The 16,146-nt window shown below is 43.2% G+C and overlaps 1 protein-coding gene across 5 annotated transcripts in view; it reads right to left on the reverse strand.

Annotated features, from left to right (window-relative positions):
* Window positions 1–16,146, reverse strand: part of PKHD1 (PKHD1 ciliary IPT domain containing fibrocystin/polyductin) — a 707,308-nt gene that overhangs the window by 411,811 nt on the left and 279,351 nt on the right. For all 5 annotated transcript variants that reach the window (XM_056564010.1, XM_056564009.1, XM_056564011.1 and 2 more), the window contains one exon: window positions 8,432–8,644. In XM_056564010.1, the coding sequence (XP_056419985.1) occupies window positions 8,432–8,644 (213 nt within the window). The remainder of the gene's footprint in view (window positions 1–8,431; window positions 8,645–16,146) is intronic.

Here is a 16,146-nt window from a genome sequence, read left to right on the forward strand (position 1 = left end):
GTGATTGATGTGAACAAGGGCGAAATGTGACCTCACACTTACAAAGAAGGAAACCTGGGTCTTGTAGTTGGAGGCTGGAAACTCTAACAGGAAATAGCCATTTCTCAAAAAGAAAGAAGCAGCATTATGGTTGACTCACCACACCAGCCCCAAAACAAGCACAGATTCTTCCTAAGGATGTCCATTACTGTCCTGCAGGTAAGTACTAAAGCCATCATCTATCAACCTACATGTTCAGGAACCACAAAACATCTGTACTAAAGCTACCTTATGCTGGATAACTCCTTTAATTGTACCTGTGTTATGAACCACATGACAGTAAAGGGATAATACGCACGTACCACTGCAGGATTTTGCTAGAAGAGTGGAAAAGCAGTCAATAAGTGAGCAAGCAGTGCAGAGCAAGATAGCATGGAGTTAGGAACTCCAGCTAAGGAGTCAAAGACACAATCTAAGCCTTGCCCTTAAGTCTGAATGCAGAAGTAGAGAAGAGAGAATTTTAGCCTGTGATGGACAGTTGAGCAAGAACCCCATAAGACCTAAACGGGCTTCCAGCCAGGCCTAGTGCAGTATAGCTACCACATTGTGAAATTAACATAACTGCACCCTGCAGCTGGGAATTGTAGTACTCGTGAGACAAGCAATGAGTGTCAATACCTCTGTGGCAGCCCTTGGGGGGTGTATGGTAGTGGTGGTATGGTATCGGTATATGAGTTCGTGATGCCAGGCTGAGGGCTATTATGCTGAATAAATGTTCCGGCCTATCGCCACCCTTCCCAGGAACGATGGGTGCAAGAAATGACTGAAGGTCCACAAAGAGATTAAACTTGAACTTGAACAACTTTACTGAAGTACTTGCAATATCCACAGCACAGTAACAGTCTCATACAAACAGTCCTTTGGTTGCTTAGTGACTGGCAGTGGTTGCGGACCTTGAATTAGTAAACAGTCTTTAAATTTAGGGAGAGATTTGCAGATCCGTCCGGATTTAGGGGAGTTATTAGGTCCGGTGATGCTGCAGAGTGTTTGGGAATAGATACACTCTAGATTTCGATTGATCCGGACCTTGCCGCAAGGCTCGGGCCTAACTCACTGCTACAGCTGTGATACAGATGCTTCTCCTTTGGTGGCGCAGGAACAAGAGAGATGCTGCTTGACTGGCAGCCAGGAACAAGAGAGCGAAAGCATGGCCGCCGCTCCCTTATATGGGCAGGGGGCGGGACGAATCTGATTGGTCCGAACATCTGCCGTTCACCATTACATGGTGCAATGAGATTGGTGACGTAGCAGGGCCTCAAAGGTCCTGAAGCCAAATACCATAGAGTTCACCTAGTCACATGACCCGCAGGTCCTGTAACGCTTATGGAAACAGGTAATTAACTCTCTATTTACATATATTTAACTCTATTTACAAAAACCTTATAGACTTCTATCATATCTGAGCTGTAATAGAGGCGACTAGGGGCAAACTATACTACAGGGCTCCCTACTTCCTAGGGACTCTGGCTATGGGGACCCAACAACATACAGGTACCGGATCAGATACGGGACCGGGACACCACAGGGGTTAATGTTAACCCTAGAGTTCGTGACGCTGAGGGCTGTTATGCTGAGGCTATGCTCCGGCCTATCGCCGCCCTTCCCAGAAACGATAGGTGCATGAAATGACTGAAGGTCCACAAGGAGATTGAATTTGAACTTGAACAACTTTACTTAAGTGCTTGTGATGCATCCAATTCACAGTAACAATCTTGTACAAACAGTCCTTTAAGTTGCGTAGTGACTGACAGTTGTTGCGGACCTTGCTATTTATACAGTCTCTGAATTTAGGGTAGATATTTGTAGATCCGTCCGGATTTAGGGGTATGATTAGGTCCGGTGATGCTGCAGAGTGTCTGGGAATTGATACACTCTAGTTGTAGTATTAATTAGCCGTCGCCGCAAGGCTCAGGCCTTACTCACTGCGAGAATGGTTGCGCAGGTCTTGCCCAGGAACAAGAGAGATGCTTACTGCTTGGTGGCGCAGGAACAAGAGAGCGAAAACATGGCCGCCGCTCCCTTTTATGGGCAGGGGGCGGGGTGAATCTGATTGGTCCGAACACCTGTCATTCACCATTACAGAGAGTAATGGGATTGCTTACGTCACAGGGCCTCCAAAGGTCCTTAAGCAGAATACCATAGAGTTTACTCAGTCACGTGACCCGCAGGTCCTGCAACGCTATGAAACAGGTAATTAACCATTTATTTACATATATATTACCCTATTTAGATTAACCTTAAATAAATTACTAGTCTATGAGCTAGGATAGAGGCGACAAGGGGTAAACTACATCACAGGGATCCCTACGTCCTAGGGACTCTGGCTATGGGGACCCACAAACATATAGGTACCGCATTAGATGCGGGACTGGGACACCACACCTCTAAACCACAATGTGAGGCGAATAGATGAACATCCCTGCCCCTGTGCTGTACTGGGGGGCAAGCAGACTTGAATCTCATGCCTCTCTGCCATGAAAGAAACTAAGTACTGTGAGGCCACCAGTTTACTACCTGCACCAGGAAGAAAGGACAGGTAACCAGGGCTGGAATAGAAGAAACACAGGTCCATACCACTAAGGAAAGATGTATTTCCAGTGATCTTCTGTAAATAGAGTTGTGCGTCCTTGCTATAATGTCACCCCTTTGTGTCTGGCTTCTCTTGCACATCACTATCAAGGGCACCCCAAACAGTGTCAGCCAGGACCCACATACAGGGAGTGCCTCAAAGTACTACAGATACCACCCAACCCAAGTGCGACCTCCCCCTTCACTGGCAGAAAGAATGTGGGAGTTCTAGTGTAAGCGATCCAGCCAATGTGACCACTAAGGGACTACAACCCTCAGCATTCCCAACAGCTCCTATGTTCCTCTATTTTAATTGTGCCCTCCCTGGGCTACTGCAATAACAAAGCAGATATTTACCAATATACTGATACATGGCTTTATCCTGCAATGTTATATAACTAAACAGATTTACCTCTAAGTAGTCTGGGAAAGATGGGTGGCAATCCCTAAGTAAGTTCATTTTTACCCAGCTTTCCCTGTCACCTGAAAGAGGAATTGGACACTGGCCTTGACTCATAGATCTTTCTCTATATCAAAAGTTGGAGAGATCTGTGAATTAAGGCTGAATTAAGACACCGGGGACTGCTCTGATGACTCCTGGTTCAGGCAGCATGAAAATGACCACAGTTTCCCTTTAAGTAGACTGGGAAATTAGGGTAATATCTAATATGCTGCCATTACTGCTCTTGATATAAATGTCACCCTATTTTCCTAGACTTCTATATGCAAATTTCGTTATATGGAAAAAAGGGGATGCATCAGCACCTAACTGGCTCTCTTTCAGGAGCCAGGTAAAGCTGGGTAATAATAACTATTGTTAATTTTGCCATTACAGATTAATGAAAAAGTCACCACGGCCCAGTTTTCAGAATCCTCTGTCAGGGGACAGGAAAAGCTGGGTAAAAAGATAATTTCCTTGCCGAAGGCTGTCCAGGCATGCTGGAAGTTGTAGTTTTGCAACAGCTGGAGGCACCCAGTTTGGGAATACACTGTCTTATGCTGCATGGGGCCATATTGGTTTCCTCCCATCTTATACCAGTAGCAGTTGAATAGAATCTGGCTGCGACTTTTCCATAAAATCTAAAACACGCAATTCTTTTGCCTCCTGTCAGTAATATTTAGAGATTATCGCCCCTCCTGCCGCTCTCCCGGGTGGCGTCCATGTTCCTGCGTGAAGCGTTGGAAATTGCTATTGATACATCACCGTTCGCCCCTGAGTTCTCTTGTCACTTATCGTCCGCGGAAACACGAGGAGCTCAGACCGAGACAGTGATAAATTTCTTTTCCCAAATAAATCAATAAGCCGTCCTCCATCCTGGAGTCAGGGGCCGTGATTAAACTGTCAGCTATTCCCCCATTTCCCTTCCTGTAAGACTAACATTGCTTTAAAGTGACACCTGATTGGCAGTGTGCTTTACGGGTGGCGCACTCTGATTGGCAGCATGGCTACACTTAGCCGTAGGCATAAAAAAAAAAAATATGAAAAAAAAATAAAAATTCCCAAAGCAACACGGCCACCCCCAGTAACCAGGAAGAATTTTGGATTTTTTGCTAAAATTTTTTTCTTTATTATTTTATAAACTCACATTAACATATCAAAGCCAACAGCTGACACGGCTCGCTTAACGTTCTCAAATCAAGCATGGCTGTGGAATATTTGCAACTTTCCACAAAAAAAAAAAAAAAAAATTGCGCTATTTGGCAAGCTGGCCGAGAATTTCAAAGCATGTTTGTTTTGCGATTGGGAACTGAGATAGGATTATATTAAAAAAAAAAAAGCGGGACATGCTTTCCAATTTGTTCTAATGCCATCGACCCAAATTGGTCTGAAATGAGAACCAGCGGTGAACGATTGCGTTTGATGCAGATCCGGCCCGGCGTTCTGTTAGACTTATTCACTACCTCAGTGCGAAACCACGGGACGGGCGCAAGTGTTTTCAATGATCTCTAATTGTAGCAGTCCAACAGGGAGGATCGGCCCAGTGCAGAGAAGAAAAACATTTTGGGAATTTATTATTTTTTTTAACAGGCTCATATGGCAAATTAGCCCTTTGTTCCTCAGGCACGGCATGCAAGGGACTGCTGGAATATCTGGTATCTCTTAGCCTAATCTATTGTTTAAAGATCTGCAATTCTCCTGTTAATGATAACGCTAATGTTTGTATAGGTGTGGTAATCTAATTCAGATACGGGGGAGGGCTGCTACAAATTTCTCAGATTGAGTGGAATTCCAGAGAAGCTGGAAACCAGGAACGTCTGTGCCGGAGAAGTGTCGGAGCAGGCAGGGGGCTCACCCGCTGGGATTTCTATCGAGTACTAGGAAGATGAAGAAAAAAATTAACTCCAAGGCTGCAGGTTCAGGGAATGTGTCAATAAAATACAAATGATTTATTAAATCAACAATCTTTTTAATTTTTTTAAATTAATTTTTCATTTTATTTATCTGTATTTTAAAGTAATCCAAAAACATTGCAATTCCCATTCTCACCACTACGCCTAAGGCTATGGATGATGATAAGGCTATGGGTGATGATAAGGAGCAGGCTGTCCTAAAGAGATTTTCCCCACATTACAGTGAAAGATAACAGAGTAGACAATAGCAACTCAGCCAGAGGTATAACTTGTAGCTTCTAGGCACCAATGCAAAATGTCTTCCATGTGACACTTATAATACTGGTATATTCTTATTGGGCAGAGGTGCCACCTTCAGGCACCAGAGCCCTGGTGTGACTGCTACCTCTGCACTCCCTATGGTTACACCTGCCTCCCCTGTAGAATGACCTCATTAAAGGTCACAGAGAAGGCCCAGTAATGTTTCCCATTCATGTCAATGCACAGCTCCAGTCCACTGTCGCCTGTGTCTATGGGGCTTGGTAAAAATCCCATCTCTGAATGTGGTTTACAACAACTCAGACAAAAGGGATGACCCCGTAATAGTGTACAAAAAAGTAAATGACATAAAATTACTATTAGAAGATAGAAACAGATTGGAAAAAAAGATCATTTAGAATCTGTCTCTAATCAGAAAAAAAATGTATACCATACATTCCCTTTAGAAAGTTTTCGGTCTTTCCATGTTTTAGTGGAAAAAAAACAACAAAAACACTGCCGTATTGGTTCCTAGAACTATACTGTGCTGCTACTCTGTTATCCCTCCTGGAAAATAAAAAGCGTTATTATGCTCCTTGTCAACGGGGCGTTTCCTTATACACTTTAACATTTGTCGTGTCCCGGTACAGAACATGGTTCTGTACAGTTTCCTAAAGTCCCCTCAGGTAGAGTCCCTCAAGTCCACAGGGCTCTCCTGCAGGATCCCCCTAGGTCATTATTATGATTTCTATTGTACATTAATTCTGTATGTTTATTTCAGGTATTGTACAGTGAATACAAGCTATGTGTAAAGGTTATTAGGATGTTTAAACTGTATAGGACCTTCCTATGGTCATGGGATATGGTCATGTGATATGTCATGTGAGATGTGATCACCTGATACCCAGTGTTCCAGAGGCACAGGTAACCACAGGCAACCAGCTACCAATGGGCTTTAGTCTAGCCCCTGATATATAAAGGGCTGTAGTCTCCACACTGGAGGGGAAAGCTGATGACTAGCTTGCCCCCTGACTGGTGAGCAGTTAAGGGGTTAAGAAATATACAGGCAAGGTTTTTTAGCTCCCTCCCCCGCTTGTAAGACTTGTCGGTAACTATAGTGGTATGTCCCATGGGTGGGGGGGGGGAGGGGGGAAGGAGTGCACCAATCAGGGGTTTAATAGTTTCCCGGGCTTTCAGGGGCCCTCCCCTGGGTATTTATAGCTGTGGTGTCTCCCTTCCCCCCTCAATCTGCCCAGGACCTGGAGTTTTGCCCTCCCTCCCTCCCTTTTTGTATCTCTGTTTATTGTAAGTCACAGCTTGGCGGTAAGAAGACGGTGAAAGCGGGGTCAACCTGCAGTAGACCTCCACACAGGACAGTGTGGCAGCACCTCTCGGGTTGGCAAGAAGCCAATCGGTGTCTTTGTTACAGTTAAATTGTTATTTATTTTAGTTATTGTTGTGTCAGTTATTATTTAATTAATTATTGTAATAAGGGGGAGGGGTAGTTATAGCCTGCTAGGAGCTAATTGGGTCTCAACAGTCTAGGTCTTCTCTCTTCACTTCGTGGACATTAAAGCGAGCACAAGTCCTGTACAAGTTCAGTCCAGTCCAGCTAGGCCAAAGACTACAAGTCTGCAGCCTTATCTAATCTATAAGTCTTCAATATCTACAAGTCTCTACTGTCCCTATCAAAGTGATAACAGTAGCACAGTGGCTGCATCATCATCATTATCACTACTATAAGTCCAAGCAAGCCTGAGAGGTTCCCTGTGTCCCGGTCACCTCTGTGGAAGTTGGCTATCTGTAAGAAACATTACACTGAATTCTTCAGTAAAGTTTCAGTTGCATCAAAACCTGCTTGGGACTCATTTAATATATACCATTTCTGGGTTGGTTGTCGGCGGTGCCCTACACCATACAACCACATCCTGGCATCATGAACACTAGGGGTTAACACCATCTGGCCCCACCACCTACCGCTCTACACCCCGTGGTCCTGCCATACACCGTGGGTCACCACACATTGTCTATCAGGACACACCCTACTGACAAGAAAAGTTGTCAATTTAGTCAAACTTTACAGTAGAAAAACAGAGGAATGACACTTGTGTCATGGGGAAAATTGTTATGTCATGGGGAATACAAGAGAGCTGACTGGTCAATTAAAAAGTGTTTTCTGGGCACAAAGGTTTTTATAGTAAATGCCTCTGGAAGCAGTAAAAAAAAACATTTTCATGGATCTTGATGCAGATTCTGAATTTACATTATTATGAGGGCTGCCATCTTGCCTGAACTGTTTTTAACAGCGTTTAGAGATACGCTTTAGATAACCATGGACCATAGATAACAACAGACTGAAGCTGTCCTATTCATATGAATGGGCATGCTCTGTGACCATTTCAAAGGGCCATCCATGGGAAAGGGAGGCTGATTTGTGAGCAACATCTACTATGTATACTTCTGTTATCTGTACACTGGTCTCACCTTTCACTGTACTTCTGTCTGTGATGATAAGGAAGAGACTGCTGGGAAATGATCTGTACAGAACAGGAAGTCTCAGCTTATTATTACGCCTAGTGGTCAGAACTGAAACTGCACAATTTCAGGATTATTTTAAAATATAAATAGCAAAATAAAAAAAGAAAAGAAATCACCAAAGCATTGTATTCTGGTCAAAGACATCTTATTCCCTATCCAAAGGATAAGGGATAAGATGTCTGATCGCGGGGGGCTGCCGCTGGGACCCCCCGCAATCTCCGCGCAGCATCCCCATTGTATGTGGGGCTGCTGTTCCAGTCTCGGAAACCTCTGTGTTTCCAGGACTGAAAAGTGACGTCACGCCACGCCTCTCTCGTGACATCGCGCCCCCCTCATGATGTCACGCCACGCCCCCTCCATTCATGTCTGCAGGAGGGGGCGTGGCGGCCATCACGCCCACTACCATAGACATGAATGGAGGGGGCGTGGTGAGACGTCTCCAGTCCCTGAAACACAGAGGTTTCCGAGACTGTAGCAGCAGCCCCGCCTAGCATGCAGGTGCTGCACGGAGATTGCAGGGGGTACCACCGGCGGGTCCCCCGCGATCAGACTTATTTTCCTCTATTGTTTGGATAGGGGATAAGATGTCTATGGCTGGAATACCCCTTTCACCCAAAAGGTCATGAACACCCGGAATGGAGGTCTGAACAAATGTGAGTCAGTAAAGAAAACAGGAATAAAACAAATACAGACTCACCATGTATCGAAATAGATGCATTACGAACACTTAGAAACTTTACTCCGTATGGATATAATGGAGCTGAATAGGAGCTCCCGTACAGGGTGATGTTTGCAGTTCCTTTAAATGGTTTTGAGGAGGTTCCCACCTGAAGTTCCCCTCCATCTGAGATGAGTATATAATGGGCCTGGAGATGAACGAATCCGGATCCTATTAATATTAGTTTACCACCTGAAAAAAAAATATATATATAATATGAAAAACATATTCACCAGCCTTTAGGAGCTTATAGTGTAGTTGTTATAGTTTATAGTTGTTTATAGTGTACGGCTAATATGACATGGCACAAAGGCTACTACTTATTATAAACTCCCTAAATCTGGTTAAAGACAAAAGGGGAGATTTATCAAAACTGTATAGGGGAAGAGTGGTAAAGTCCATAGCAACCAATCAGATCACTTCTTTCCTTTATTAGGGTGGGTTCACACTACGTTTTGTCCCATACGGGAGCGCATACGGCAGGAGGGAGCTAAAACCTCGCGCTCCCGTATGCCACCGTATGCGCTCCCGTACGTCATTCATTTCAATGAGCCGGCCGGAGTGAAACGTTCGGTCCGGTCGGCTCATTTTTGCGCCGTATGCGCTTTTACAACCGGACCTAAAACCGTGGTTGACCACAGTTTTAGGTCCGGTTGTAAAAGCGCATACGGCGCAAAAATGAGCCGACCGGACCGAACGTTTCACTCCGGCCGGCTCATTGAAATGAATGACATACGGGAGCGCATACGGTGACATACGGGAGCGCGAGGTTTTAGCTCCCCCCTGCCGTATGCGCTCCCGTATGGGAAAAAACGTAGTGTGAACCCAGCCTTAAAAGGCTGCAGGTTTTGATAAATGTCCCCAAATGCTCCCTAAATGGAAGTATATGAGCCAGAAATACAGAAATGGCAGTAAAGGTTGGCACCCTGAAATTTTTCAAGAAATTTAAGTCAATCTCACAGAAAAGGATTGCAGTAACACAGGTTTTGCTATACACGTGTTCATTCCCTTTGTGGGTGTTGGAACTAAACCAAAAAGGGAAGAAAAAAAGCAAATTGGACATAATGTCACCAATCTCCAAAAATGGGCCGGACAAAATTATTGGCACCCTGAAAAAATTGCGGAAAAATTAGATTGTTTCAAGTATGTAATGCTCCTTTAAACTCACCTGGGGCAAGTAACAGGTGTGGGCATTCTAAAAATCACACCTGAAAACAGATAAAAAGGATAAAAGTTCACTTAGTATTTGCATTGTATGTCTGTGTGTGCCACACTAAGCATGGACAACAGAAGGAGGAGAAGAGAACTGTCTGAGGACTTTAGAACCAAAAATTGTGGAAAAATATCAACAATCTCAAGATTACAAGTCCATCTCCAGAGATCTAGATTTGCCTTTGTCCACAGTGCGCAACATTATCAAAAAGTTTGCCACCCATGGCACTGTAGCTAATCTCCCTGGGCGTGGACGGAAGAGAAAAATTGATGAAAGGTGTCAACGCAGGATAGTCCGGATGGTGGATAAGCAGCCCCAAACAAGTTCCAAAGATATTCAAGCTGTCAGGGAGCATCAGTGTCAGCACAAACTATCCGTCGACATTTAAATGAAATAAAACGCTATGGAGGAGACCCAGGAGGACCCCACTGCTGACACAGAGACATAAAAAAGCAAAACTACATTTTGCCAAGATGAACTTGAGTAACCAAAATCCTTCTGGGAAAACATCTTGCGGACAGATGAGACCAAGATAGAGCTTTTTGGTAAAGCACATCATTCTACTATTTACCGAAAATGGAATGAGGCCTACAAAGAAAAGAACACAGTACCTACAGGGAAATATGGTGGAGGTCAATGATGTTTTGGGGTTGTTTTGCTGCCTCTGGCACTGGGTGCCTTGAATGTGTACAAGGCATCATGAAATCTGAGGATTACCAATGGATTTTGGGTCACACTGTACAGCCCAGTGTCAGAAAGCTAGATTTGTGTCCCAGATCTTGGGTCTTCCAGCAGGACAATGACCCCAAACATACATCAAAAAGCCCCAGAAATGGATGGCAACAAAGCGCTGGAGAGTTCTGAAGTGGCAGCAATGAGTCCAGATTTAAATCCCATTGAACACCTGTGGAGAGATCTTAAAATTGCGGTTGGGAAAAGGCGCCTTCCAACAAGAGAGACCTGGAGCAGTTTGCAAAGGAAGAGTGGTCCAACATTCCGGCTGAGAGGTGTAAGAAGCTTATTGATGGTTATAGGAAACCACTGATTTCCGTTATTTTTTCCAAAGGGTGTGCAACCAAATATTACGTTAAGGGTGCCAATAATTTTGTCCAGCCCATTTTTGGAGTTTGATGTGACATTATGTCCAATTTGCTTTTTTCCTCCCATTTTTGGTTTAACTCCAATACACACAAAGGGAATAAACATGTTTATAGCAAAACATGTGTTACTGCAATCCTTTTCTGTGAGAAATACTTCATTTTCTTGAAAAATTTCAGGGGTGCCAACATTTACGGCCATGACTGTAATTGTCTTCAGGAGCAAATCCCCACAGCAAACCTATCCTGCTCTGGACAGTTCCTGAGACAGACAGAGGTGTCAGCAGAGAGCACTGTGGTCAGACAGAAAATACATTTAAAAAGAAAAGAACTTCCTGTGGAGCATACAGAAGCCGATAAGTACTGGAAGGGTTAAGATTTTTAAACAGAAGTAATTTACAAATCTGTTTAACCTTCTGGCACCAGTTGATTTAAAAAAAAAAAAATAGTTTTTCACCGGAGTACCCCTTTAAGGAAGTATGCAATGTGTTACTATATGCGATTTCACTATACAATAGTTATGTAATAAGAAACTAAGACACGAAAAAGCAATAAAGAACTTATTTTCAAAAACCTTCCGCCTTGCCAAAACACAGTTGGCTCAGATGATAGATTGCATTACGGGGACATGGTCATATGTAAATTTACAAGCCCCATTATGAAAACAAGTCAGGGAGAAAGACAAGACGTATCCGCGCTAATTCTACAAACATACAACCGCGCACTTAACTTAGAATAAATAGACAAGGCCGAGGCTTTACAGAGGAGCAGATCCTTCCAGCTCCAGAGGACTTGACCCCGTCTCTAAAAAGCCAAAACCAAATACGCCTCCAGCCTTTACCACTGACCCTTAAATTGTTTTCTACAGCTCTGTGAGAAATGCTGCAATGTCCTACAAGCAACCTAAGATAATTTTATATAAAAAAATCTATCAACTATTGTTATCGTGGAGGAAAACAAACACGGCTAGAGCTGTACGGCAACACTCTCAACCAGATATGTGAAGTGTTGCTATACCGCTTGATTATCGTGTATATTCTGACTAGTTGTGAAGATTAAATGTTATTAAATTGTAACTTTTTTTCTCTGAAAGCAAGTTACTTATAGATATGGTTATTTAGCAATGATAATACTATAAAAACATTGTCAAAAAAAAGCGTACCAAAAAAAATAATGTTCCCCTATGAACAAGAATATCACTACTATAATACTGTCTCCTATGCAGGGCCGGATCATCATTGGCGCTCATGGAGCACCTGCTTCGGGTCCCGATAGCCCGGCCGCGGCCACTTTAAAACAGTGACCAGCGGCGGCTCCTGTGGGCCCGCCCCGGACTTCTCCTGCTTTTCCTATTTTTCATATTTCCTTACCTGGCCGCGCTCGGCAGGCTCAGGTGATGCGTCGGGTCATGTGGGCTGTGACGAGTGACGTCTCCTGCGGCTCCTTTGCATGACGTCAGGGGCGTCACTCATCATTTCCTGCAGGGCACAGTTTTCTTCATTACACCCCAGCGCTGCAGGAAATGACGAGTGACGTCCCTGTGCAGAGGAGCCGCAGGAAACTTAACTCGTCACAGCCCACAAGACCCGACGCATCACCTGAGCCTGCCAAGCTCGGCCAGGTAAGGAAATATGAACTATAGAAAAAGCTGGAGGAGGGGAGAGCAATGATGGGGGGAATGATTGGCAGGGGGGGGGGGGGTTAATGATTGGCAGGGGGGTTAATGATGAGCAGGGGGGTTAATGATGAGCAGGGGGGGTTAATGATGAGCAGGGGGGGTTAATGATGAGCAGGGAGGGTTAATGATGAGCAGGGGGGATTAATGATGAGTAGGGGGGTTAATGATGAGCAGGGGGGTTAATGATGAGCAGGGGGGGTTAATGATGAGCAGGGGGGTTAATTATGAGCAGGGGGGGTAGTAATGAGCAGGGGGGGTAATGATGAGCAGGGGGGTAATAATGAGCAGGGGGGTAATAATGAGCAGGGGGAATGATGAGCAGGGGGGGAGAATGATGAGCAGGGGGGAAGAATGATGAGCAGGCGGGGAATGATGAGTAGGAGGGGGGGGGAGAATGATGAGCAGGGGAAAACACGGGAAAGAAGGCGGGGGGGGGGGGGGCAACATAATGAAGTGTTCCATCTTCCAGGCAGTCTTAATCTGGCCCTGCTCCTATGTACAGGAATATAACTACTATAATACTGTCTCCTATATTCAAGAATATAACTACTATAATACTGCCTCCTATGTACAAGAATATAACTACTACAATACTGCTCCTATATACAAGAATATAACTACTATAATACTGCCTCCTATGTACAAGAATATAACTATTATAATACTGCCTCCTATGTACAAGAATATAACTACTATAATACTGCTCCTATATACAAGAATATAACTACTATAATACTGCATCCTATGTACAAGAATATAACTACTACAATACTGCCTCCTATGTACAAGAATATAACTACTATAATACTGCCTCCTATATACAAGAATATAACTACTATAATACTGCTCCTATGTACAAGAATATAACTACTATAATACTACATCCTATGTACAAGAATAAAACTACTATAATACTGCTCCTATATACGAGAATATAACTACTATAATGTTGCCTCCTATGGACAAGAATATAACTACTGTAATACTGCTCCTAGAAACAAGATTATAACTACTATAATACTGCTCCTATATACAAGAATATAACTACTATAATACTGCCTCCTATATACAAGAATATAACTACTATAATACTGCTCCTATATACAAGAATATAACTACTATAATACTGCCCCCCATATAGAAGAATATAACTACTATAATACTGCTCCTATATACAAGAATATAACTACTATAATACTGTATCCTATATACAAGAATATAACTACTATAATTCTGCTCCTATATACAAGAATATAACTACTATAATACTGCTCCTATATACAAGAATATAACTACTATAATATTGCTCCTATATACAAGAATATAACTACTATAATACTGCCCCCATATAGAAGAATATAACTACTATAATACTGCTCCTATGTACAAGAATATAACTACTATAATACTGCCTCCTACATACAAGAATATAACTACTATAATACTGCTCCTATGTACAAGAATATAACTACTATAATACTGCTCCTATATACAAGAATATAACTACTATAATACTGCATCCTATGCCTCTTGGAGACATTAGGAGGAAAGCACCCTATGTCACCACCGCTAACCCCATTCCTGAGTCTGCACAGTAAACAGGGTGAAAGCAAAAATAAATTAAATTGGAAAATTGCTGCTTTTTGATCACATTCCAGAAAAAAATGCTAAAAAGTGGTACTGATAACAACTACAGCTGATGCCACAAAAACTGAAAAACTGTGCAGGTTGTTCAAAAAAATAAAAAACATGGCCCCTAACTTTGTTTATTGCTCCTACATTCAAAGCAAATTTGTCAATCCCTGCTCTTAGCTAATATATTATTTTGTTAATTTTGATAAAAATCTATTAAGGGATTTTTAAGTTATAACAGAATATACACACAGAGTAAATCCATCTCAGTTGAACAGTAGACCTCATTTGTATTGCTCAATAATGCTGCCCCATGTCTATGTGTACGGTGTGGCAATAACAAAGTACAGTTGGTGATGCCAGGGTAGCATTGACCCCCATGCTCCAAGGTTAGTAACTTCCTGGGCCAAATGCTGGGGTAATAACAACCTCAGATGCCGGGTTACGGAAAATGCTAATTTTTACCCAAAACATAGAGGAACAGTTTATATAGTAGGGCAAAGTTTGCTGGAGTTTTCTGCAGGGATCACAGTTGCTTCAGGACACAATGGGACTTGTAGTCCTTGCTGACTATCTGACTTCTTGTTTGCTTGATTATGTTTAGACTGTACTGACTTGGGTTCTTTAACTTCTAAGAGACTTGGGAGCTATAACACATTAAGCAGACACGATAGGTGACATCCACCTGACAGGTCAGGAAGACAGGTGTGTTCCGCACCGGCATACCACATATACAGGAATATAGCTACTATAATACTGCCCCTATATACAAGAATATAGCTACTATAATCAAAAGAAAAAATTAGAGAAATGACATGAATGACAGTCACCTCTAAAATATTTCATCTTTCTTCCACTTCATTAAAAAACGCTGAATTCCAGGAGACTAAGACGAAAAAACACCACAGCCTTGGCTAGGAGTATGAAAGTCAACTGAACCATTTATCGGTGCTTCCGCTTCCCCTGACCTAGGGAAGTGGGAAGACCGTGAATGTTTTCATACACCCAGGTACGGTTGTGGCGTTTTTTTGTTTTAATCTGCCAGGTTTCAGCTGTTTTTAATTAAGTGAAATAAAGATGAAATATTTTAGAGGTGACTGTCATTCATGTATTTTTTCTAATTTTTTCATTTGATTATAGTAGTTATATTCTTGTATATAGGAGCAGTATTATTGTAGTTATATTCTTGTACATAGGAGGCAGTATTATAGTAATTATATTCTTGTATGTAGGAGCAGTATTATAGTAGTTATATTCTTGTATATAGGAGCAGTATTATAGTAATTATATTCTTGTATATAGGAGCAGTATTATAGTAGTTATATTCTTGTATATAGGAGGCAGTATTATAGTAGTTATATTCTTGTATATAGGAGCAGTGTTATAGTAGTTATATTCTTGTATATATGAGGCAGTATTATAATAGATATATTCTTGTATATAGGTGCAGTATTATAGTAGTTATATACTTGTACATAGGAGCAGTATTATAGTAGTTATTGTCACGATGCCGGCTGGCAGGAGGTGGATCCTCTGTGCCAGAGAGGGATTGGCGAGGACCGCGCTAGTGGACCGGTTCTAAGCCACTACAGGTTTTCACCAGAGCCCGCCGCAAAGCGGGATGGTCTTGCTGCGGCGGTAGTGACCAGGTCGTATCCACTAGCAACGGCTCACCTCTCTGACTGCTGAAGATACTGAAGATAGGCGAGGTACAAGGGAGTAGGCAGAAGCAAGGTCGGACGTAGCAGAAGGTCGAGGCAGGCAGCAAGGATCGTAGTCAGGGGCAACGGCAGGAGGTCAGGAACACGGGCTAGGAACAGACAAGGGAACGCTTTCACTAGGCACTAAGGCAACAAGATCCGGCCAGGGAGTGCAGGGGAAGTGAGGTAATATAGGGAAGTACACAGGTGATCACACTAATTGGTAATTGGGAAGATTGGGCCAGGCACCAACATTGGTGCACTGGCCCTTTAAATTGCAGAGACCCGGCGCGCGCGCGCCCTAGGGAGCGGGGCCGCGCGCGCCGGGACAGGACCGACGGAGAGCGAGTCAGGTACGGGGACCGGGGTGCGCA

Source organism: Hyla sarda, chromosome 3 (assembly GCF_029499605.1).
Source record: "Hyla sarda isolate aHylSar1 chromosome 3, aHylSar1.hap1, whole genome shotgun sequence".
In the NCBI taxonomy this organism is placed as follows: Eukaryota; Metazoa; Chordata; class Amphibia; order Anura; family Hylidae; genus Hyla; species Hyla sarda.